The 22,055-nt window shown below is 49.6% G+C and overlaps 2 protein-coding genes across 14 annotated transcripts in view; both read left to right on the top strand.

Moving 5' to 3' along the window:
• The window catches only part of LOC127482730 (monoacylglycerol lipase ABHD2), a 290,474-nt gene extending 287,064 nt beyond the window's left edge, over nt 1–3,410 (top strand). For 6 of the 9 annotated variants that reach the window (XR_016218315.1, XR_016218313.1, XR_016218324.1 and 3 more), the window contains one exon: nt 3,275–3,310. The gene's annotated coding sequence lies outside the window, so the exon portion shown is untranslated. Of the gene's footprint in view, nt 1–3,274 lie in introns of all 9 variants that reach the window. The other 3 variants (XR_016218314.1, XR_016218325.1, XR_016218319.1) reach the window with 1 other exon arrangement.
• Nucleotides 3,411–3,707: 297 nt separating this feature from the next.
• Nucleotides 3,708–17,777, top strand: LOC149123180 (NBPF family member NBPF6-like protein). 5 transcript variants are annotated; one of them, XM_070054445.2, is made up of 8 exons: nt 3,708–4,111; nt 4,295–4,727; nt 9,250–9,290; nt 11,598–11,795; nt 13,380–13,482; nt 14,252–14,457; nt 16,038–16,092; nt 16,934–17,777. In XM_070054445.2, the coding sequence occupies exons 2-8, from the start codon at nt 4,639–4,641 to the stop codon at nt 17,208–17,210; spliced, it is 969 nt and encodes a 322-aa protein (XP_069910546.1). In that variant the 5' UTR covers nt 3,708–4,111; nt 4,295–4,638; the 3' UTR covers nt 17,211–17,777. The 5 variants fall into 5 exon arrangements, with proteins under 5 accessions (XP_069910546.1, XP_069910541.1, XP_069910548.1 ...); XM_070054440.2 differs by having other exon boundaries at nt 3,708–4,401; nt 4,635–4,727; XM_070054443.2 differs by lacking the exon at nt 9,250–9,290 and having other exon boundaries at nt 3,714–3,810; nt 4,295–4,401; nt 4,631–4,727.
• The last annotated feature ends 4,278 nt before the right edge of the window (nt 17,778–22,055 follow it).

The raw sequence follows: 22,055 nt of genomic DNA, 5'->3' as shown, positions 1-22,055 counted from the left end.
CAATGCTGTGGAAATGTTGTGAGCATTTGAGCTGTAAAACAGTGGACAGGAGCTATCTGTCTCTCAACTTCTCAAATAAATTAAGAGTTTATTTTGGAACAAAAATTTTTATGCACCTAAATAGGAGTCATTAATAGGAAAATGTATGTTATGAAAAAATCTCTTCATAGATTTGAATTTTCCCTCCAAACAATCTTTATTTTCATTTTGTTTTTGACAGGCAGAGTGGACAGTGAGAAAGACAGACAGAGAAAGGTCTTCCTTCGCCGTTGGTTCACCATCCAATGGTCGCTGCGGCCGGCGCATTGTGGCCGGCGCACCGCGCTGATCCGATGGCAGGAGCCAGGTACTCATCCTGGTCTCCCGTGGGGTGCAGGGCCCAAGCACTTGGGCCATCCTCCACTGCACTCCCTGGCCACAGCAGAGAGCTGGCCTGGAAGAGGGACAGCCAGGACAGAATCCAGCGCCCCGACTGGGACTAGAACCCGGTGTGCCGGCGCCGCAAGGTGGAGGATTAGCCTAGTGAGCTGCGGTACCAGCCTCATTTTTCACATTTTAAAGCACGCTCTCATATGCATATACACAGTTAGGCTTTCCTCCAAAGTGCCGGTTTCTAAAATAATTCTCTGAAGTTGGTGGGTTGGGTTATTTTCTCTGTCACCCCCACTTCTCACACAGGGTGAGGATTTTTTTAAGGTTTATTTATTGATTTGAAAGTCAGGGTTACAGAGCAAGAGATGGAGATACAGATCTTCCATCTGCTGGCCTACTCCCCAGATGACCATAAAGGCCAGGACTGGGCCAAGCTGAAGTCAAGAGCCAGCAGTTTCATCCAGGACTGCCCCATGAGTATCAGGGGCCCAAGTGCTTGGATCATCCTCTGTTGGTTTTCCCAGGTCACTAACAGGGAACTGGATCAGAAGTTGTGCAAAGCCAGCATTGAGGCATAGAGAGTAAAGCAGCCAGCCACCTGTGATGCTGATATCCCATATGGGTGCTGGTTCAAGTCCAAGCTGTTCCACTTCCAATCCAGCTCCCCGCTAATGTACCCAGGAAAGCAGTGGAACATGGCCCAAGTGCTTGGGTCCTTTCACCCATGTGAGAATTGTAGATGAAGCTCCGGTTCCTGGTTATGGGCCTGGCCAAGAAGTGGCCATTGTGCCAGTTGGGGAGTAAACCAGAGGATGGAAGATTTTCTCTCTGCCTCTCTCCCTCTCTGCCTCTCTCCCTCTCTCCCTCTTTCTGTCTGTTCTCCTTTCTCTGTGACGCTTTCAAACAAATAAATATTACAAAAAATAAGAGTTAGAGGAACAGGACAGGAACTGGCAGTGGCACCCATATGGCAGCTTTACATGATACAACACAACACAGACTCCCAGGGTGAGTTTTAACACAAGTTGTTGGAACAGCATGCTGACTTCCTCTTAGTTCTTGATGGGATCAGCCAGGGTCATTGAAAATACTCGTGTAAACCTGCAGGTACCAAAACCTGGAGTGGAGACATGAACTGCTCCAGGTCACCTCATGTGCCAAGGGTGGCTGTACATTGTCATGAGAGCCCTTCAATTCACAGATGTCTGCTCAAGGGCAGGTGCCTTGGCCTTAGAAGAAGCAAAGGTAAAGATTGCATCTGTCACCAGAAGAAACAGCCACATCTGTCATAGAGCCCAGAGACTTGACTTCTTGGCATCGCCCTTGTCAGGGATTCCTGGGTCACCTTGAACAAGTCACCTAATCTCTTTGAGACCTACTTATGCAGTGCTAAGGAGAGGAGTTTAATGAGGTAGCTGTTGAGGCCAGGATCACAATCAGATCTGGAGATTCTGTAAGTTGCACAGATTCTGGAAGACACAGAGGCAGTCATAAGATATTTTCTTTGGTGTCTCATGAATTAACATAATTAATACCTCTGCTTTCAGAATGAATCAGTAATGTGAACAACAGTTCTTTATTTTTGACAGAGTTAGAGAGAGAGAGAGTAAGAAAGAGAGGTCTTCCTTCCATTGGTTCACCCTCCAAATGGCTGCTGCAGCCGGCACACTGCGCCAAAGTGAAGCCAGGATTCAGGTGCTTCCTCCTGGTCTCCCATGCGGGTGCAGGGGCCCAAGGACTTGGGCCATCCTCCACTGCCTTCCCGGGCCACAGCAGAGAGCTGTACTGGAGGAGGAGCAACCAGGACAGAATCCAGCGTCCCAACTGGGACTAGAACCTAGTGTGCTGGCACCGCAGGCGGAGAATTAGCTAAGTGAGCCATGGCACCGGCCTGAACAACAGTTCTTGATCTCAAATTGGACAAATTTTAACTGATGTAAAAAGGAAGAAAGAGCGCAGATTTGTGCTGTCCAATATGGTAGCCACCAGCCACATGTGAGTATTTAAATATGAAATAACTTCAATAAAATAAAACAAGAAATGCAGATTCTCAGTCACATGGCCACATTTCAGGTGTTCAGGAGCCACCGATGCCTGGTATCTGTTTTACAAGCTTCCTTCTGCCACTCAGCACTGCCCTGGAGCTTTGCCAGGACCAAAGGCTCCCTATCCTTGGAAAAGACTACAGGTGTTTTGGGCCTAGGGGGACTGGGCCCATCTTTGGGGAATGAAAGAATGGATGAAAAATCCCTTGAGGACAAAGCAGTGCAAGAAACCTCTAAGGCAAAGGATGGTTATATTGGTCAAGGGTTTGAGAAATATGGGAAGGCGGGGATGTTGGGAAAAGGATAAAGAAACGTGTGAACCATTCTGTTCCTTTGCTCTTGACTGTTCCTGGAGCTCTGGATCACACAGGACTACAAGAGGGAAGTTCCTTATACAGATTGTTACCCTATGCACAACTGATTCCTACAGTGGGAAAGTACGAGAGGAACAGGGATCTCCTAAGCCCCAAGAAAGGAAGGGCCTTCTCATAACTCAGTGCTGGGGAAAATGGTAGTCCCTTTCACATGTTAAAGAAGGGAAGGTTGTTGCCTAACAGGACAGTGGCAGGAATGGGAAGAAGTCAGGCTGACTTGAAATGAGGAAGAAGGTAGCCACTTTATCTGGAGGCTGGCAACTTAATTACAGATGTGTGCAGTCAAAGCCATCTTATATTTTGAAGCGTAGGCTTCTGTGTACACAGAATCCATGCCAAAGGAGAAGGTTGAGTTCTGCCTTCTTTGCCAGCCTGGCTCGCGGGGGCCAAGCCTGTGAGGAGGCAGATGGGAGTGTAATTTGCCCTTCTGTCTGGAAGCCATCTGTGAAGGGAATCCCCTTTGTCTTCTGAACTGCCTTCCAGGCGCAGCCACGGGGATGACACTGAAGATGAGAGCAGCAAGTTCACTGACAATGTTGAGGAAGAGGCCGCACGTGGAAGAGCCAGCAGCAGTGACATTGGTGCCAGGTTCTGCCATTCCCTTCTGAGATCTGGTGCGTCTGGCAGCTGATGGGGACCTGGAATGACAAAGTAAGTTTTTAAATAAGCCACTTCTCAGTCAGATCTCTGCCCTCCCTGAGCTTCTCAGCCGCCTCTCTAGCCCATATCCTTATTCCACTTTCCCTCGGATCTGCACATAGTTTTACTGCTTCTATTTCTTCCTTCTGCTTCCTGCCCCCTCTCCCCACTTTTGCCCATTTACTCTCTGGAGTTGTGAGTTCCGAGTGAGTTGTCAGTTCAGAAAATTGTTTTAGTCCATCTTATTTCAACACCTGTGAATGTTTCTATGCAGGCACCTGTGAAGTCACTGGGCATACTCTGTGACCCCGACAGACAACAGTTCTTGCTCTCATGAAGGCTGCCTCCTATTACATGAGCGAAACCTGAACAAATAATAAGTTAAGTGCATTATGCTTACAATTTAAAATTCTGATGAGTGTGATTGTTTTGTCCTGTGTTCCCAGGTCCCAGTTTATCATCTACTGACTTAAAACTGGCTGGTGGTAATTCACATAGCTGTAGAACCCACAATAACACGTTTCCTATTGTCATGGTCCTCATTTCTTTTCCATATGGTGTAAGGAAATTTTGCTTTTCTTTCAAAGGCCACCTTGAACACAAGAGGTTCTGAGACTCAGGATGTTTTGAGACCAAGGTTTTTAATTGTGGTGCTGTATCCAAGTAACTGTGGAGATATAGGCAAGTCTAATCCTTCCTGAGCCTTGATTGTCTTCCTGAAAAATAAGGAAGCTGTTGTAGGTCTGTGAGGTCACTTCATGCTCTGGGGTGTGTCTGAGTCAATTATGGAATAAGATGTCTGTAATAGAGATCAGTAACAACTGTGGTCAAGAGCATACCCAACCCTGATTATGTTTCCTTCAGGAGCATCTCGCTGAACCTTTGGCCTGAGAATGCAGAACAAAAAGAGCATAATAGGAGATGCAGTGCCTGGTGGGTGGGAGATCCAAGAAGACAAAGAGAAGAATGAGGTGACAGTAGATCCTGGGGTCACAAAAGTGGGTCTGAATGAGTGTACCTTCAGGCTGAGTTCGGGAAGGTCCAGAGAAAAGCAAAGAATGTGCACAGCATCATCACCCTCCCTAAATAGCAACTGGTACTGAGCAGCAAGGAATGAGATAGTGCCCTTATCCAGAACTCCTTGAGTATCTGAACAAGGAGATCGACAGAAGGAATGCAGCCCTGCTTTGTTCTCCCAAGGAAGACCTATGCCAAGAAGAGGGGATGTGCACAGGAGGCCTTACTCCAGACCCCAGAGCCTTGACCCTGGAACTGCCCTTCCAGCGATGCCCATCAGGTAAATGTGGGCATGGATGGATGGAAACACTTGGAGGTGGGCTGGGGATGCCAGTCATTACCTACACAGTTCTTCCTTTTAGGTCAGCAGATACAAAAGAAAGGTTCCCTTGCACCAAAGCAGTGGTGATACTAATCTTCAGCACATCTTCAGCCTTTAGAAAGGTTTTCACAACATTTTCTCCTGAGTTTTGCAAGTAATGCCCTAGGCATTGGCAACAGGCAATAAAGCCTGATCTATGCCCTGGAAGTGTCCAAGGGAGTGAGGAAAGATGGCCCCAAACCAGACAGTTCCAGTGGGGTGTGACAACTGCTGAGTGTTGGGATGCACTGGTTTTGGATGCAGCCCAGACGAGCAGTGTGTGGTGACATTGCTTCCTTATCCCTGCCACATTTATCACTGCTCAACACATGGATTTTCTCCTCAGACACTCTGAAGGAGTTGTCAGGATTCCCCTACAGAAATGAACTTTGCTGAGGATTTTTCAAAATGGAGAAGGCAGAGGATTTGAGAGGCCACTGGGACAGAATGCCCATGAGATGATGTCTTCTCTTTTCAGCCTCTGAGCACATGGTTACTGAGTGCTCCTACCTAGCTGTTACTGGTGCTGTTATGTGCTGTTGATGCAGAGTTGAATGAAATGTTACCCCAGCTCTCCAGGAGCTCCACCTGGAAAACAAGAAACTGCCAAAAGGCACGGGAAGTGCTGTGACAGACATATGACTTGAGTCCACGGTGGAGGGGGAGTGTTCACCTTGGTGTATGGACACTGATGCAGTTCTTTGAAGTCCTGTTCGACTATTTCTGCTTTTCCAAATATGTAGATTCAACACTATTTAAAGATTTATGTTTTTATTTGACAGAGTATTGGAGATGTAGCGATGGAGGGGAAGAGAGAGAGAGAGATGGAGTTCTTGGTTCCTGGCTTTGGTCTGGTCCAGATGTGGGTGGAAGGGGCCCAAGTACTTGAAGTATCATCCACTGCTCCCCAAGATATTTTGACAGGGATCTGGATCAAAAGCAGAGTGGCCATGACTGGAACAAGGACTCTGATATGGGATGTGGCCTTCCCAAGTTGTTGTTTAACCTGCTGGAAAATGGCATCTGCCCTCCCCCAAAACACTGTTAAATCATAGTAATATGTTAAGAGCATCATGCTTTCAGAATGAAAGAATTTCTTGTCCCACAGCTCCTGTGCCCATCCTTGGTATAGAAGGCCCATGTCACTGTCATACTTGAGATACATGGACCTGTGTGGAAAAGACACAGGACATTGTAGGATTTGAATTCTGGATCTGTCTTTGCTAGTCTGAGTGACCTAGAATAAGCCACCTTACCTCTCCCTGAGTGTAGGTCTCACCATCAGTAAAAGCAGGCAACTGCACCTAACTTGCAGGGCTGTTGAAAAGCTAAGAAGCACTGCATCTTAAGGCCTGATACAGTGCCAGGGCTGAAAACAGTACAGCTTCAACTTTGCCTCTAGTCATTATTGTCCTTGTGACAAACCTGCCTTCTCCCAAGTATAGAAGTCACTGCAGAATATTCAACATTTTCTTTTTTATAAGATTTAGATTTACTTGAAAGTCACAGTTATGCAGAGAGAGGAGAGGGAGAGAAAGAGATCTTCCGTCTGCTGGTTCACTCCTCAGATGGCCACCACGGCCAGAGCTGTGCTGATGCAAATCTGGGCGTTGGGAGCTTCTTCTGGGTCTCCCACGTGGGTGCAGGGACCTGAGCCCTTGGGTCATCTTCAACTGCTTTCCCAGGCCATAATAGAGAGCTGGAGAAGAAGTGGAGCAGACAGGACTCGAACTAGTGCCCATATGGGATGCCAGCACTGCATGCAGAGGCATTACCCACTATGTCACAGTGCTGGCACCATATTCAACTTTTTCTGAAGAAGGTATATTTGTTTTCAGAGGGTGAGGAGCATGATACCCTCAGGACATTGGTTCTCATGGAAAGGCCATGCTCTGTGCATCTGGGCTCAGCACAGGCCACTGCCCTGGGAAAAAGCCCTTGGAAAGCCAGCTAAGGGAGCAAGAAGAGCTCCAGTCAAGTAGAAAATCAGAAATCATCTCTGCTCTGCAAAGGGACATCTTAACATCAGATTTAGAGTGCCAGCGAGGTCATTAGAAACCTCAGGAACCAGGTGTAGTGCCTGTCAGTTACAAATGATTATTTGTTTAGTCTGGAAAGACCCCAGAAGTTGAGTTCTATTGCCTCCTTCATGAGATATTCTGTGATGAGAACAAGGGATGGCTGTGTGGTAGCCCCACACTTTTCTTTCTTTCTTTTTCTTTTTTTAGATTTATTCATTTGTTTGTTTGAAAGTCAGAACTTTAGAATTATTTTTCTAGTTCTGTGAGGAATGTCATTTACATCTTGATGGTATTCAATTGAGTCTGCAAATTGGTTTGAGTAGTATAAATAAGTTAAAAATACCAATTCTCCCAACTATGAACAGTAGTGGTTCTCCATTATTTGTTTCTTCTATAATTTCTTTGATTCAGATTTTCTAATTTTCCTTGTAGAGATCTTTTACATTCTTATTTCAATTTATCCCAAGGTAATTTGTTCTTTTTGAAGTCATTGCTCTTATTATTTTCATATCAAACTTCTACTTGTTGGTTGTTGCTTTCTTATCCTGCAGCTTCACTGAAGTAGTTTGCCTATTCTAACAGTCTTTGATGTAGATGTTAGGCTTTTCTACATAGAGACTCATGTCATCTACAAATGGAGATGTTTTAACTTCTCCTTTCCTATTTGTATGCCTTTTGTTTCTCTTGCACAATTGCTCTGACAGAAACTTCTTGTACTATGTTGGATAAGAGTGGTGACGGTAGACAACCTCATCTGGTTCCAAATCTTAGCTGAGATTTTTCCAACATTTCCATTCGCTATGACATTGACTGTGGGTTTGCCACTTACTACCTTTATTATGTTGAAGTATGTTCCTTCAAAATCAAATTAATTCAGGGCTTTTATTTTGAATGGATATTGAATGTGGCAAATGCTTTTTCATTATCTACTGAGATGATCATATAACTTTAATCTTTTGTTCCATTGAGGTAATATGTGATATGTATGATTTCTGTTTTGAACCATCCTCACATCCCTGGGATGAATCTCACTTGTTTGGCACAGTGATCTTTTTAAATACGGTGCTATAGTCAGTTTTCTAGCAGTTTATTGAGAATTTTTGCATCTGTGTTCATGAGAGATGTTGGCCTATAGTTTTCATTTTTGTGGTGATGCTTTGTCATTGTCCAGTTTTGAAATAAAGGGAATTCTGACCTCATGGAGAACTTGTTAGGAAGGATTCCCTTGCTCTACATTGCTTTGAATCATTTCAGATAAATTGCTGTTAGTTCATCCTTAAAAGTTTGGTAGTACCTGTTAACCAGGTTAGTAACATCAGTTGTTACTAATACAGTTACAAACATCACAAAATGGATGGAAGAATCTACGTCATTGGAATTAGAAATCCAACACAGTTGTCATGGTACTGGAAACACCTCCACATTTATTTCAAACTTTTTTTTAGTTGTTTTGGAGATTAAATAAAAAGCACACATTTTGTTTTCATTATGTTATTGCTTTCTCTTGATTTTTCAAATTAAGTTTACAAAGGAATTTAAATAGATAGAAGGAAACTTTAAAGTAACCTCATTCATGTATAGAGGAAGAACATACAGATAATAAAAACTCAAAAGGCAGTTCCTCTAAGCCAAATATGCCCAAGGGAGAGAGAATGGGTTGTAGTGAAGCAGAAGGGGAACATAGTTAGGAGATGTATCACTAACCCAAATGAGCGCCTTGGAGTCATCAAAGATGGGATTCTGAGCAGCAGAGTTTTGTTCAGTCTTCGTACTTCCTTAGAAATGATTTACCATCTCTGGCAAGTTAACCTGAAACTTAGCTGATCCACGAGGTTGGAAGACATTAGAATCCAGAGCCTATTGAATGAGTCTAGTGTTATTCTGGACCTTAGGAGAGAAAAGTGGACGATAATATGCTATTGGTAGAATAAGGGGAACGAACAGAATCAACAATGTTTCTAAAAAGAATAAATGACAATGAGAATTGAGTTTTAGGAAAGAAAAAAGGGTATAGTATCTTGGTACACTGGGGTTGTTCTCTGAAACACCTTCATCCCAAACCATATTCCCTTCCATATCATCCTCCCTGTATTCATTTCAAACTATGACCCCTAAACCTCCATAACCTCATTTTTAGTTCTAAGCTCTAATAAGATGTATGAATTGAAAGATATTTCATATTCTCATTCAGTGACAAAACCTTATAGAAGAGGCGAGAGACTATGCATTGTCTTTATTTACCTGCATTATGAGAATGTTCACATATTTCCTTGCCGACATTATGTGTTTGGCTAAATGTTCTGGCTCTGATGCAGTGAAGTACAAGTACTGCATGGCTTATGTGGTATTTACATCCTATTGCCTTGCTAAAGACCAAGAAGATCTGTCTTTGAAAATACATTTGACTTTCATAATTTCAGATACAACATTGTGGCCGTGAAGCTTTACACGTACGTATATGGTAAGTAGAGGTGCATTGCATGTAGAAGGTGAACATTTCACTTAGGATCTGTGCTCTAAGGTGTCTGTTTCCAATTCTTACATGTGACCAGCAGACATAGTGTGGTGCTGTGTCTTATTCTATTTGATTTTTGAGTGTGGAGGGCATGAAATCTTGCTCAGACGTTCCCTTCTGTAGTTCAATGCTGATCTCCTACCTTGAGAAAACCTGGTCTCTAGACTGCGGGACTTCAGTTAATACAAAGATGAAGCCATAGACTGTTTTCATCTGCCAATGTCATGCCCTGTGGATGAATGTGTGTCACTTGAACCTCAGGGAAATTCCAGACTGGATGTGTACAATTTTAGCATGCCCCAGACCCCACACAGAAGTGGTGACATGAGTGTCTCAGATATGTTGGCCTATATAGTAGCCAAGACCCCAAGATTACAGTGGTGTTCTTAGCAGGAAGGAATGTCACACACCAGGCAAGAGCCTTAGAGAGAATCACGGATATTAAATAGCAGATGAAATTACATCAGTCAAAGACCCTAATCTCATACTTCTCTTGGACATCTCAAAGAATCTGAAATCCTCGATGATAGGAGTTGTGTTGCATATAGGAAAGAAAGCTTGCAGATGCCTCCATATTTTGGTCCTAGTAGCCCATGAGGCACATATATGCCCTGGAAAATGATGCTGTAATAAGTGCTGCTCCCTTTATTCACTGGCCACTCTGCCAGAACCAGAGAACATGTTCCTTTAAATATGGCCAGAGGAGTCATTTCCTGTCCCTCTTCTTTGGGACATTGTACTTTCATGATCATCTCAAGGATTGTGATGAAAGTGAAATGTTGTCATTTGTACAGTGCTTTGCCAAATGCTGGGTATAAATTCACCAAGAAGTTGTCACTGTTACTTTGTTTTTATTAACACTACCCTAAATCCACCCCTGTACAATGTAAAGTAGGACATGTAATCTTGTGATGCTTTAGTTTATGATTTTTAAGATTAAGAATTTGATGAATAATTATTTCTGCCATAGAATATGAAGATCAGAGACAGCTGAAAATGAATTTCTTCATACCTTTGATTCATCTCAGAAACTGATATCTTACACATTAGAGTGGGAAGATGCTGAGGGGTTCAGGACCAGCCTCATTAGTGGAATTCAGCTACCATTCAATAGGACTTAGCCAATAAGAAAATTTATCAGGCAATGTTACATAAAAACTGCAGATGGATCCTGTTCAATATGTAGATAAACTGAATGCAAATATGAAAAGAATACCATCAGATTTGCAAGTTTTCCCACATGGATGTTCACTGTGTATTGGGGGGAGGTTCACATCAACTATTTGTGTCAGTTGATATCTTGAAAAGGCTCTTGTGGGGCTCGAATGAAACCCATAAGTGTCAAGTGTAAAGTGTCCGTCAAGTGATGGTGAAACAGGGCAGGCCCACTTAGAGGAAGACACTGAGGATGTAAGGGCATCTAACTGGCTTTCAGTTGAATGAAATGCCCATGTGCTGCCCCTGTCAGGGCAAAGCCAGCACAACCCTTGAGTGCAACAGAAAGTCTACTGAGATGGGATACAAAACATTTAAAAGTGAACCCTTGGCTTAGTGTTGTGCTGTGCTGTGTGGGTCTAAGAAGCTGAAGAGTCTGAGAAGAACATCATGGGCAGTTTATAATTCAGCATCTCTCAGTGGTGGAAAAGCCTTGTGGTCTCTTTTGACATAAAGAAAAGTTGGAGTGACTTTATGACAACCCTTAAAGTAAAAATTGTTAGGATATGAGTCCTGCCTTAATCTTTTAGAACAGAGGAATGAGAAATATGCTTAGACGCTTTTGGGAAAAGGTAGGACTATGGTTTCAGCCAGGGGTACACAACTGTGGAGGCTGTGTTGAGTGGGTGGTCCCTTTAAGACGTTAAGAGGTGGTCCCCTTAAGACTTTCAGAGGTGGTCCCCTTAAGACTTTAAAAGGACCAATCAGGCTTGTGCATCAGCCAGGTGGCCTAGGCAACTGGAAGGCAGTGGCTCCCAAGATTCCATGATACCCCCCGTGTTTTGATTCTGTGACAGTAACTGCCAAGTTACCTGGAAGTGAAGCCCTACTTCTCTCACTCTGTCGGATGTTGAGCAATAAGCAGGAGCTTATGCTCTGAGCTCTGGCACCTGACTGAATCGAGAATAAAGGCGTTAAAGTGTTGTGGGGTGTTTCCTAACAGTAAGTTGGGAGGTACAGTTATCCTCATCTATCAGTCCTACTGAAAGAGGTTTCATTTTCTTTAACTCCTCTTTTTCTTGGGTGTCTTCTTCCTAGTCCCTGGATATACTCATTTTGCTACAAGCATCGATATGGCACTGACTCTCGGTCCCTCACTTGACGTGAGGGTAGAAACCAGTGAGCAATTAAGCTCTCAACTGGCAAAGAGCCAACGAGAATCAAAAGAACTGAAGGAGAAGCTTCTTAGAGCTGAGGCTAAGGCCTACCTCCTGGCAAAGCACCTGCGGGACCACAGTAAGTTCGTTCTTTTCCCTGTGTTTAATGTTTTATTTCTAAAAAAGAAATATAAATAAAATAGAGAAATTTGTTAATATAGATTGAATGGGAGACACAGCATTATTCATGTTCCCATTCCACAATAAGTTCTATAGGTTCAGTGTCACCGAAATGATGAGTATTTGATGTCACCTCTTGGAGAAATGACCTGTTTGCTAACCTTGATCCTTCTCTTCTCTCTACCAAATAAGTTACATAGCTACCATGCTCTGAGAAGGATTAGCGTTAGTAGTTACAGCATCAGTTGGTTGTGCAGGAATAACTGAGGCACAAGTTCAGCCAATTTTCCACATTTTCACTGAGCTGTAGGGTGGGAATTCTGACACTGTCCCGCTCCAGCTGAGTCACTTTGCCAAGTCCCTTCAGGTGCATTTGAACTCTTCTTCGCTCATTTGCTGCCAATGTAGTATTTTCTCAAATGTTATTTTAAATCTTTATCCAATAAATTGGTGGGAATTATATACTACTATAGCTTTGGTGTTTCTGTGACTACTTTAGAGTTACTTAACATAAGTGAAGATGAGCATCTTTTGATTTGATTATTGTATATAACTCTTGTCTATTCTCTGGCTGGATTATGGTCCACTTATACTTTATTTCTTGAACTGTTTATTAAGTAGAGCCATTAAGCCTTTGGTAGTAGTATAAATGAAAAATACATTATATGGGGCCAGCGCTGTGGCATAGCAGGTAAAGCCACCACCTGCAGGTGTTGGTTTGAATCTGGCTGCTCCACTTCTGATCCAGCTCTCTGCTATGGCCTGGGAAAGTAGTCTAAGATGGCCCAAGAGCTTGGACCCCTGCGCCTGTGTGGGAGACCTGGGGAAAGAACCTAGCTCCTGGCCTCAGGTTGGCACAGCTCCAGCCATTGTGGCCATTTGTGGAGTGAGCCAGTAGATGGAAGACTTAGCTCTCTCTCCCTGACTCTGAATCTCTATAACTCTGCCTTTCAAATAAATGAGTAAATCTTTAAAAAAAAGTTAACTGAAAAAATAAGAAATAAAATATTAATATTTAAAAAAAAAGAAGGGATTAGAAAAAATTCCCTGAGGGGCCGGCACTGTAGTATAGTGGGTAAAGCCACCGCCTGCAGTGCCGGCATCCCCTATGGGTGCCGATTCAAGACCTGGCTGCTCCACTTCCAATCCAGCTCTCTGCTGTGGCCTGGGAAAGCAGTAGAAGACGGTCCAAGGCCTTGGGCCCCTGCACCCATGTGGGAGACCCGGAAGAGGCTCCTGGCTCCTGGCTTTGGATCGGCCAAAGATTGAAAGACCTCTCTCTCTGTCTATTTGCTTTTCCTTCTCTCTGTGTAACTCTGGCTTTCCAAAAAAATATATAAACCTTTTTTTTTTAAATCCCTGAACAAATATAAATAAAATGGAGATTATAATTGTCCTGTCCATGGGAGCTAAAGAAACAAAGAGGAGGAAATTCACACCAAGAGCTTGATGGTGTAGCTCCACTTCCTGACAGACAGTGACCTTAGCAGCCCGCTCACCTTTCCACTGAGGCAGGTGTATGTGTGTGCGTGTCTTTCCTCAGATTGTGAAGAGTATGAAGATCTAATTGAATCAATGCTGAGGGAGAAGCCGCACTTCCTGGAGGGGCAGCTGGCAGAGGAGCTGCTACCTGCGGAGAATCTCAAGTAAGGGGGCTCTCTCGGGTGGGCAGGTGGAAAGGTGAATGCATCTCTCAAGTGGGGCAGCTCAGCTGGGGAACCAAGAACTGATGTGGCCAGGAGAAGGGCAGGGATTTACATGGTGGGCTGACCCCTCAGATTTATAAAACAGGCAGACAACAGAGAAATCACCAAATTGTAGGCTGCAGTGGATATTTAGAACCTCTTTTCGACTTGAAAAACGAGGCACTTATTGACTTGAAATTCACATACAAAATTGAAGAACGTGAACCACACAGAGACGTTTTGTATCCACACAGTGCTGTAGGATCCCCTCCTCATTAACTGTGTCTCCATCACCTCCTGACCGTGGATGCTGTCTTAGATTCTCCCTGTCAGTCGTTATTTCTGCTGAAAGCCATTGTGCCTGGCATGTTTCTGTGTCTACCTTTGTGACCACTCGCTGCACACTGCATTTTAATAAGGAAAGGTCTGTGGCTGGAGTGAGGAACTTAAGGAACATGTTGGTGAGGGAGCTGAGGAAGAACCTTGGTGTTGTTTAGAGAACCAAAAAATCAGCCCAGTGTCTAGTAATCTCGCAAGGTCTGTCTCTCTACTAAAGAGGAATCTCTTGCTCCATCTTTTCCTCTTCCCTACTGTGGGCATTTTCCCACACACAGGCAGTGATGCTGCTTAGAGGGCCCTGTGAGCACATTCTCACCAAATCTCTGCAGAGACACAGAACACACCATGGGGCCGTTCCCACCTTGACATCTTCTCTCCTGTCACACCTTAGGAAATGTGGTGTTCAAATTCAAGAGCAGGCCCAAGAGCTGACCCAATTACAGCAGAAGTTACAGGAAGGGAGAGCTCTTTCTCAGCTCATTCATCAAAATCTCCAGGCCCTCCTCACCCAGCAGGACCCTGACAGCTGCCAGAGCCGGCAACTACTCACTGAGCTGCTCAAGCTGACAGAGCACCTTGTTGCCAAACTCAGCACAGGTAAGGTGGCCAAGGCTCTGAGACTTAAGATGGTCTCAAGTTGGCATCCGACTCCACACTTCTTCAAAGAACATTTACCAACAGTCTGTAGGTTTGTGTAAACAATTCTGTAAATAGTTCTCTAAACATTTGCGGCCATTTTTGGTCAGGGTACTTGTGTAGGAACAAAGAGTGGGAAATGCAGAGCTTTGAAGGTCCCAGGGCTGCAGAGATCTCCTCCTCCCTGATGCAACTGGCCTTGGAGCAGGAGGCCGCATCCTCTAGCTTTCTTTTTTCATGCTTGGATTTCCATTTTATTTCCATTGAAATACACTTACCTTTTTATAAAGATTGATTTTTTATTTTATAGGCAGAGTTACGGGGATGGGCGGGGGAGAGAGAAATTTACTGTTGAATTGATAGTATAGACAGACTTTTCTAAACCCAGATCTGGGATTTTCTTTTTTTTTTTTTTTTCCCAGAGAAACCTTTTGGGGAACGGGAATAGGAGAGGGAGAAGGTGGGGTGGGAGCTTCAGTGAGTCTCCTGATGCTTCCTTCACTGGGGAGGCAGCCTTGCACGGTGTCAGAGGTCTTTGCTCCCTAGCAGGGCAGGCAACCGTTTGCCAGAGCACATGTCCTGCCCATGTGTCTCTATCCCTGTGACTCAATCTCAAGCTCTATCACCGCCAGAGAAGGTGGGGTGGGAGGGTGGGTATGGAGGAAAGAGTTACTGTATTCCCTCCAGTTTCAAAACACCGGAGAGAGGATGTGACTGGAGGCAGCTTGTTAGAGGGAACAAAAGCCACAGTGCAAGAGTGGAAAGTCTCGGCTGCTCCTCAGCGTGTTTTCACACACGTGTGACAGATCTTTTGTGGATTTCAATCTCCTTGTCTGTAGAGTGTCAAATAATCTGTTTCACAGTAGAAGTAACACTATGGCCATCTCCTGTGGGATATTCACACCCTGGTAACACTCCCTGACAGCCACAGCCCCCTGCGTTTTGCAGCTACCTCTGGATTTCAGCCTAGCAAACCATGTGGCCTTTCTCTTCCCTGATGAAGTTGACTGAGCTCCCGAGTTCTCTAGAACACTATGCCATGCCCTCAGTGTTCCATCTTGGGCATTAGGTCTGACTGGAGCCACTAATGCCCTACACTCTCTGGGTGGCCCCAGAGATCCTGGTGGACCAGAGGCTCTGTAGAACTCACACTTCCACCCAGTAGCAGTACACAGAGTTCACTGTCCATGCAGTCTCCAAGACAATGAAGAGCAAATTCGCATTTGGCTGTTCTCAACCCAACAGCCAGGTAGCCTATTGCTGGAGCTGATGTTGTTGGGGGCCAGATGATCTTAGGGTTTCCAGAAAATGAGGCCACGGGAGATGTGGGTAACATCCTGTTTCAATGGAGAGAATGGGATCACCTGGCTCCAAGGGCATATGGTCAGCCCGGGATGGTGGCCTGGAGACACACTGTAGCCTCTGAGGCTGTTGCCAAAGTCCCAGATGTCTCTCATGGAAAAGTAGAAGTCCTGGTGGCGGTAGCTGTGGCGTTGGACCATTTCCTGAAGGTGTCCTTCCTTATCTGACTTGATTTACAGTCAACCAGACATCTGGGAACCAGGAGGAGCCTTACGTGGACTCTCCCCATACCAGGTAGGTCTGCCAGCCCTGTGGACTTTGACTTTGCAGGGATCCCTGAAGTGTCACAGTAGATCCTGGGAGAGACAAAACAGGCTGAGGGAGCCATGGCACTCCCACAGGACCATGTCCTCCTGTCTCAGAAGACAATATTGCATCTTGTCATGGAGTTGCCCAAAGGGGTTCCCATGGCCTCTTCCACTCACTGCCCAAGAGATAGTCTTAGGGTTGACTCAGACCAAGTGGCCTTTATGTGGAATTCCGGAAGTCACCACAGCTTCCCTGGCTCACAAGAGGAGAGGGCCACTCTCTGGACTACATTCAATTTCTGTCCATGTAAGGGCATTCCATCTGTGGGTGGCACAAAAAGTGATCCATTGAGATCCCAGAGCCAGCCATCAGAAGGCAGAGGGAGCAGTCTGAGGAGTGGGGGTGAGAGAGCCAGAGTGCTGGGGTACAAGAACTCCTCAGCAGGTGTATCTGTCATCATCGAGATATCTGGGGAGTTGATGCCTGACTGGGTCTCAGGGGTGACCCACAGCTTCAGTGAGGCTCCTGGTGCTTCCTTCACTGGGGAGGCAGCCATGCAGGGTGTCAGAGGTCTTTGCTCCCTAGCAGGGCAGGCAACTGTTTGCCAGAGGACATGTCCTGCCCATGTGTCTCTATCCCTGTGACTCAGTCTTCAGCTTGTCACCGCCAGTCCTCTCAGAGTCACCTTGTGACCAGGGAGTGGGACATCTGCTGGGGCCCGTTTTACCTCTAGCCACAGATGCACTGTTACTGCTTTGGAGGGCGGGCATGAGTTGGTGCTACTCACATCCCATGTTTGTAAATGTGCCTTATCTCCACACTCCAGCAGGCCAAGTCTCAGGCTGGCCCAGCTGGAGCTTCTCAATGGCCTGCCTAAACCCAGAGTGGGACCCTGGTGGCCCTGTCCTATGGACAACATTGTGGAGATGGCTTACGATGAGATCTGTGCCAGTGTCTGGAACCTCCAACAAGAAGAATGCTTCTTCAGGGAAGCTGGCCTTGGCAGTGAGTACTTCTGGGGCAAGGTGATGCTTCGAGCCCCAGGGTTCTCCCCAGTACACAGCCACAGGTCTGCCTTGCAGCCACCAGCCCTAGCTGAGTAACAAGAGCACTGTGTGCTGGAGCAGGGCCCATGGCTTCATGGTAGGAAACACCAGATTACACAGCATGAACACATGAGGAATTTGGGGATCTAAGCATAGTATAGCAACTAGAGTTGGAGTCATGTGGTTCCCCAGAAACACCCCATGAGATAATACCGCCTCATGCCCACAGCAGTGTATCCGACCAGCCAGAGGCTTGTCAGCACAATGAGTCTGGCTAAAAATGATGGATGAGACTAAGAGCCTTCAGCAGCAATCTCTTCACAAACTGCTGAAACTTTGTAACCGCTACCAGTTCTGGAAGAATACAGGAGAGTAGGAAAAGATAAACAGGAGCACAGGGCCCAAATGAAATGAACCCAAAAAGCAGAGGGTATGAAAAACACCAATGGTCACTGAGGTCAAGACTGTGGTGAGGCAGTTAGAAATCGAGTTGAATTGATTGTCCATAACAAACCACGAGAAAAAGAAAACCCAAGACATCCCAGTGTGGAGCTGACACTTCCCAACAAAATAGCAGAGGTCAGATGAATTGACACCCAGTTAATAAAAAATATGCTGAAAAAAAAAAGCAACAGATATCACTACTCACAACTTTTAGTACCTTTGAGTGATACTGCAGAGATATCTCTATGCAAATATGAGGCCTTAACACTTCTCCCAATGACCACAGCATTCAGGGAAGCCCTGCCATTCGAAACACCTAGGGGTCCTGTGTGTTTCACCAACCCAGCGACTGACAGGGTAGGCAGGGAGAGTCAAGTATCCCACCTACCCTGACATTAGAATTGTGCTTGTCAGGGCTGAATGTTGCTTGTTGGCAGCACGGGGCAAAGATGGGCGCAAAAAAGACACTAAGCTGGGGTATACAGCACAATAGAGATCCTGAAATGTAGTGGGTGATGGGCGGTCCGAAGACTACCCTGGCAGGCAAGCAAAGCCACTATCTGGACTAGGCGCCAGTCTAAACGCCAGCTTCTGAGCCACCAAGACAACCACCCTGAGGTATGTACACATCTTGGCCTGTGCGTGGGTAAGCCTAGTCCTCAGTGGGGCCTTCCCTGTCTCATTCGATTTGCAGTCGGCCCGACGGCTCTGGATCGGGAGCGGCCTTCCCTAGGTCCTGCCCTGCCCAGGTAGGTCTCCCGACCCCGTGAAGGCCCCGCCCCGGGGCTGGAATCCCGGCAGACTTCCCCGCTATCCCGGGAGGCCCAGGGCTGGGCCGCGTGGTGCCCGCACACCCACTGCCCCCCTCGGCCCCGTGTGTCTATGGGCCCGGTGGCAGCACGGCCTCCAAGCGTGCGAGTGACACGGAGGGGGCTGTGGCCTGCCCCCACCCCTGGGGAGGCCGTCCCGGGATCCCTGCGCACCCAGTGGCCCCGTAGGACGTCCTGCGGTCCGGGTGGCTGTCCCGCTTTCCACGCGGAGGCTGACCGGAGTCTGGCCCGCAGCCACGACCCAACCACATCACTCAGCGTTCGGTGGGCGGCACGGGGATGGACGGGTCCTCGGGGAATCCTGGGCCACTCCACAGAGGCTGCGGAGGCAGACTGTGGTGGGGGAGGGGTTCTGACGGTGGCCCGAGGGCTGTCCCACCTCGACAAGCCAGGTGCATTGGTGGTGCCAGGTGTGGCCTGGGCAGTCGATGCGTGCCGCCAGAGCTCCTGCGAGGGTCCTGGAGTGCTTTGGGCGGGGTCAGAGCTCTGGGGTCCGAGTTCATTGTCTGCCCGGCCCCGGCCCGGCCGTTTCTGCGGCTCAGTCCGCGGCTGTCTCCAGCAACCCCTGCGGAGATGAGAGCTGGCCTGTGGCGGGGGACGAGGACCGCCTCTGGGGCCCACGTGCCCATAGCCACGCACGCACTGGCTTCCCTGGGCCGGCAGGCAGGGCCCGGGGCTCGACCACCTGCCGCGTTGGTGACCCTGCTGTGGTTTTCCTTCCCACCCCAGCGGGCCCGAACTCGAGCTGCCCCGGCTGGGGCAGTTCCCTGTCCCATGTGCAGCCATCGCGGGACCCCGTTGGCCGTGTCCTGCGGCCGGGCATGTGGCCGTGGCTAACCTCCAGGTCTGTGACAGCGCCAGGGGCCTCCGGCGGGAGGAATGCCACATCTTCCAGACCATAGACATGTTCGGTGAGTCCTCCCGGGGCACGGTGTCCCCGCTGAGCCACTGGGGCTCGTCCCTGGACAGCGCCAGTCTTCCTTCGCGGAGCCAGCCGCGAGGCTGAGTCCCGGGGCACAGGGCCGCCTGAAGCGGGGGGGCGGGTGGAGGGGGAGGCCGGCACACAGGGCCCGGGTCTTGTGAGACCCCATGGGTGGTGGGTGTGAAGCATATCCACGTTCACTGCGGTGTCCGGGTCGGGCCTGCCTCTGGGGTGTGGGTCACACTGTTTGGCCCTGCCTGACACGCAGCCTGCCAGGTCCCGCGGGGCACGTGGTTGCGGCCCCAGAGGCTATTCCAGGGCAGGGCCAGCGCCCGCAAGCCTGCGCGCTTCACAGGCTGCCTAGGAAGAGGGGGCCACGCCAGCAGCCTTCAGCCTGCTTCCTTCCCAACCCGCAGACAGCCCCTGAAAGCCGCAGCTCCCAGCTGTGGCAAGCAGACAAGTGGTCCCTGGCTTTCGCGTCAGCTGGCGGAGCGCCGAGCGCCAGAGCGCTCTGGAACCACAGCTCTGCGTGCCCTGGGTGTTCCGTGTGCCGGGGGGAGGCCTGAGTCGCTGGCCTCGACGCCTCTCCCAGCGACCACGGCATTCTGGGAAGCCCGGCAGTTGAGAGACCCAGGGGTCCTGTGGGTGTTGGGTGTCCCCCGCCCAGCGACTGGCAGAGCGGGCAGGGAGAGTCCGCTGTCCCGCCTACGCTGCCCTTGGAATTGTGTGGGTCGGGGTTAGATTTCTGCTGTCGGCAGCCCAGGGCGGAGATGGGCGCCCCGGGACACTGAGCTGGGGTCCGGTGCGTGTGAAGGCTTCCTTAGGGCCCTGCCCCGTGAGGTGGGGCGGTTGAAGGGCGGTCCAGAGCCCCCATGGCAGGCGGGCGCCAGTCCAGGCCAGTGCCTGGAGACTCAGCGCCCTGCCTCCCGGCAAGCCTCGAGCCACCAAGACGACGGGCCGTCCTTTAGGGGGTGTGGACATCCTGGCCTGTGCGTGGGTAAGCCTAGTCCTCAGTGGGGCCTTTCCTGTCTCATTCGATTCGCAGTCGGCCCGACGGCTCTGGATCGGGAGCGGCCTTCCCTAGGTCCTGCCCTGCCCAGGTAGGTCTCCCGACCCCGTGAAGGCCCCGCCCCGGGGCTGGGATCCCGGGCAGACTTCCCCGCTATCCCGGGAGGCCCAGGGCTGGGCCGTGTGGTGCCCACACACCCACTGCCCCCCTCGGCCCCGTGTGTCTATGGGCCCGGTGGCAGCACGGCCTCCAAGCATGCGAGTGACACGGAGGGGGCTGTGGCCTGCCCCCACCCCTGGGGAGGCCGTCCTGGGATCCCTGCGTACCCAGTGGCCCCGTAGGACGTCCTGCGGTCCGGGTGGCTGTCCCGCTTTCCACGCGGAGGCTTACCGGAGTCTGGCCCGCAGCCACGACCCAACCACATCACTCAGCCTTAGGTGGGCGGCACGGGGACGGACGGGTCCTCGGGGAATCCTGGGCCACTCCACAGAGGCTGCGGAGGCAGACTGTGGTGGGGGAGGGGTTCTGACGGTGGCCAGAGGGCTGTCCCAACTCGACAAGCCAGGTGCATTGGTGGTGCCAGGTGCGGCCTGGGCAGTCGATGCGTGCTGCCAGAGCTCCTGCGAGGGTCCTGGAGTGCTTTGGGCGGGGTCAGAGATCTGGGGTCCGAGTCCATTGTCTGCCCAGCCCCGGCCCCGGGCCCGGGCCCGGCCCGGCCCGGCCGTGTCTGCGGCTCAGTCCGCGGCTGTCTCCAGCAACCCCTGCAGAGCTGAGAGCTGGCCTGTGGTGGGGGACGAGGACCGCCTCTGGGGCCCATGTGCCCATAGCCACGCACGCACTGGCTTCCCTGGGCCGGCAGGCAGGGCCCGGGGGTCGACCACCTGCCGCGTTGGTGACCCTGCTGTGGTTTTCCTTCCCACCCCAGCGGGCCCGAACTCGAGCTGCCCCGGCTGGGGCAGTTCCCTGTCCCATGTGCAGCCATTGCGGGACCCCGTTGGTCGTGTCCTGCGGCCGGGCACGTGGCTGTGGCTTACCTCCAGGTCTGTGACAGCGCCTGGGGCCTCCGGCGGGAGGAATGCCACATCTTCCAGACCATAGACATGTTCGGTGAGTCCTCCCGGGGCACGGTGTCCCCGCTGAGCCACTGGGGCTCGTCCCTGGACAGCGCCAGTCTTCCTTCGCGGAGCCAGCCGCGAGGCTGAGTCCCGGGTCACAGGGCCGCCTGAAGCGGGGGGGCGGGTGGAGGGGGGGGGCCGGCACACAGGGCCCGGGTCTTGTGAGACCCCATGGGTGGTGGGTGTGAAGCATATCCACGTTCACTGCGGTGTCCGGGTCGGGCCTGCCTCTGGGGTGTGGGTCACACTGTTTGGCCCTGCCTGACACGCAGCCTGCCAGGTCCCGCGGGGCACGTGGTTGCGGCCCCAGAGGCTATTCCAGGGCAGGGCCAGCGCCCGCAAGCCTGCGCGCTTCACAGGCTGCCTAGGAAGAGGGGGCCACGCCAGCAGCCTTCAGCCTGCTTCCTTGCCAACCCGCAGACAGCCCCTGAAAGCCGCAGCTCCCAGCTGTGGCAAGCAGACAAGTGGTCCCTGGCTTTCGCATCAGCTGGCGGAGCGCCGAGCGCCAGAGCGCTCTGGAACCACAGCTCTGCGTGCCCTGGGTGTTCCGTGTGCCGGGGGGAGGCCTGAGTCGCCGGCCTC

This window comes from Oryctolagus cuniculus, chromosome 12 (genome assembly GCF_051225735.1).
Source record: "Oryctolagus cuniculus isolate XC-2025 breed Fujian yellow rabbit chromosome 12, ASM5122573v1, whole genome shotgun sequence".
Taxonomy (NCBI): Eukaryota; Metazoa; Chordata; class Mammalia; order Lagomorpha; family Leporidae; genus Oryctolagus; species Oryctolagus cuniculus.
Note: the sequence above shows the minus strand (reverse complement) of the source record. Positions and strands in the feature narration are given on the sequence as shown.

Excerpts from the sequence above, each read along its gene's own strand:
- LOC149123180 (XM_070054440.2), top strand. The coding sequence starts at position 4,352 with ATGCAGTGCCTGGTGGGTGGGAGATCCAAGAAGACAAAGAGAAGAATG. Across the intron at positions 4,402-4,634 it reads AAGACAAAGAGAAGAATGAG|ACCTATGCCAAGAAGAGGGG; the intron begins GTGACAGTAGAT and ends CTCCCAAGGAAG. Across the intron at positions 9,291-11,597 it reads GCTTTACACGTACGTATATG|TCCCTGGATATACTCATTTT; the intron begins GTAAGTAGAGGT and ends TCTTCTTCCTAG.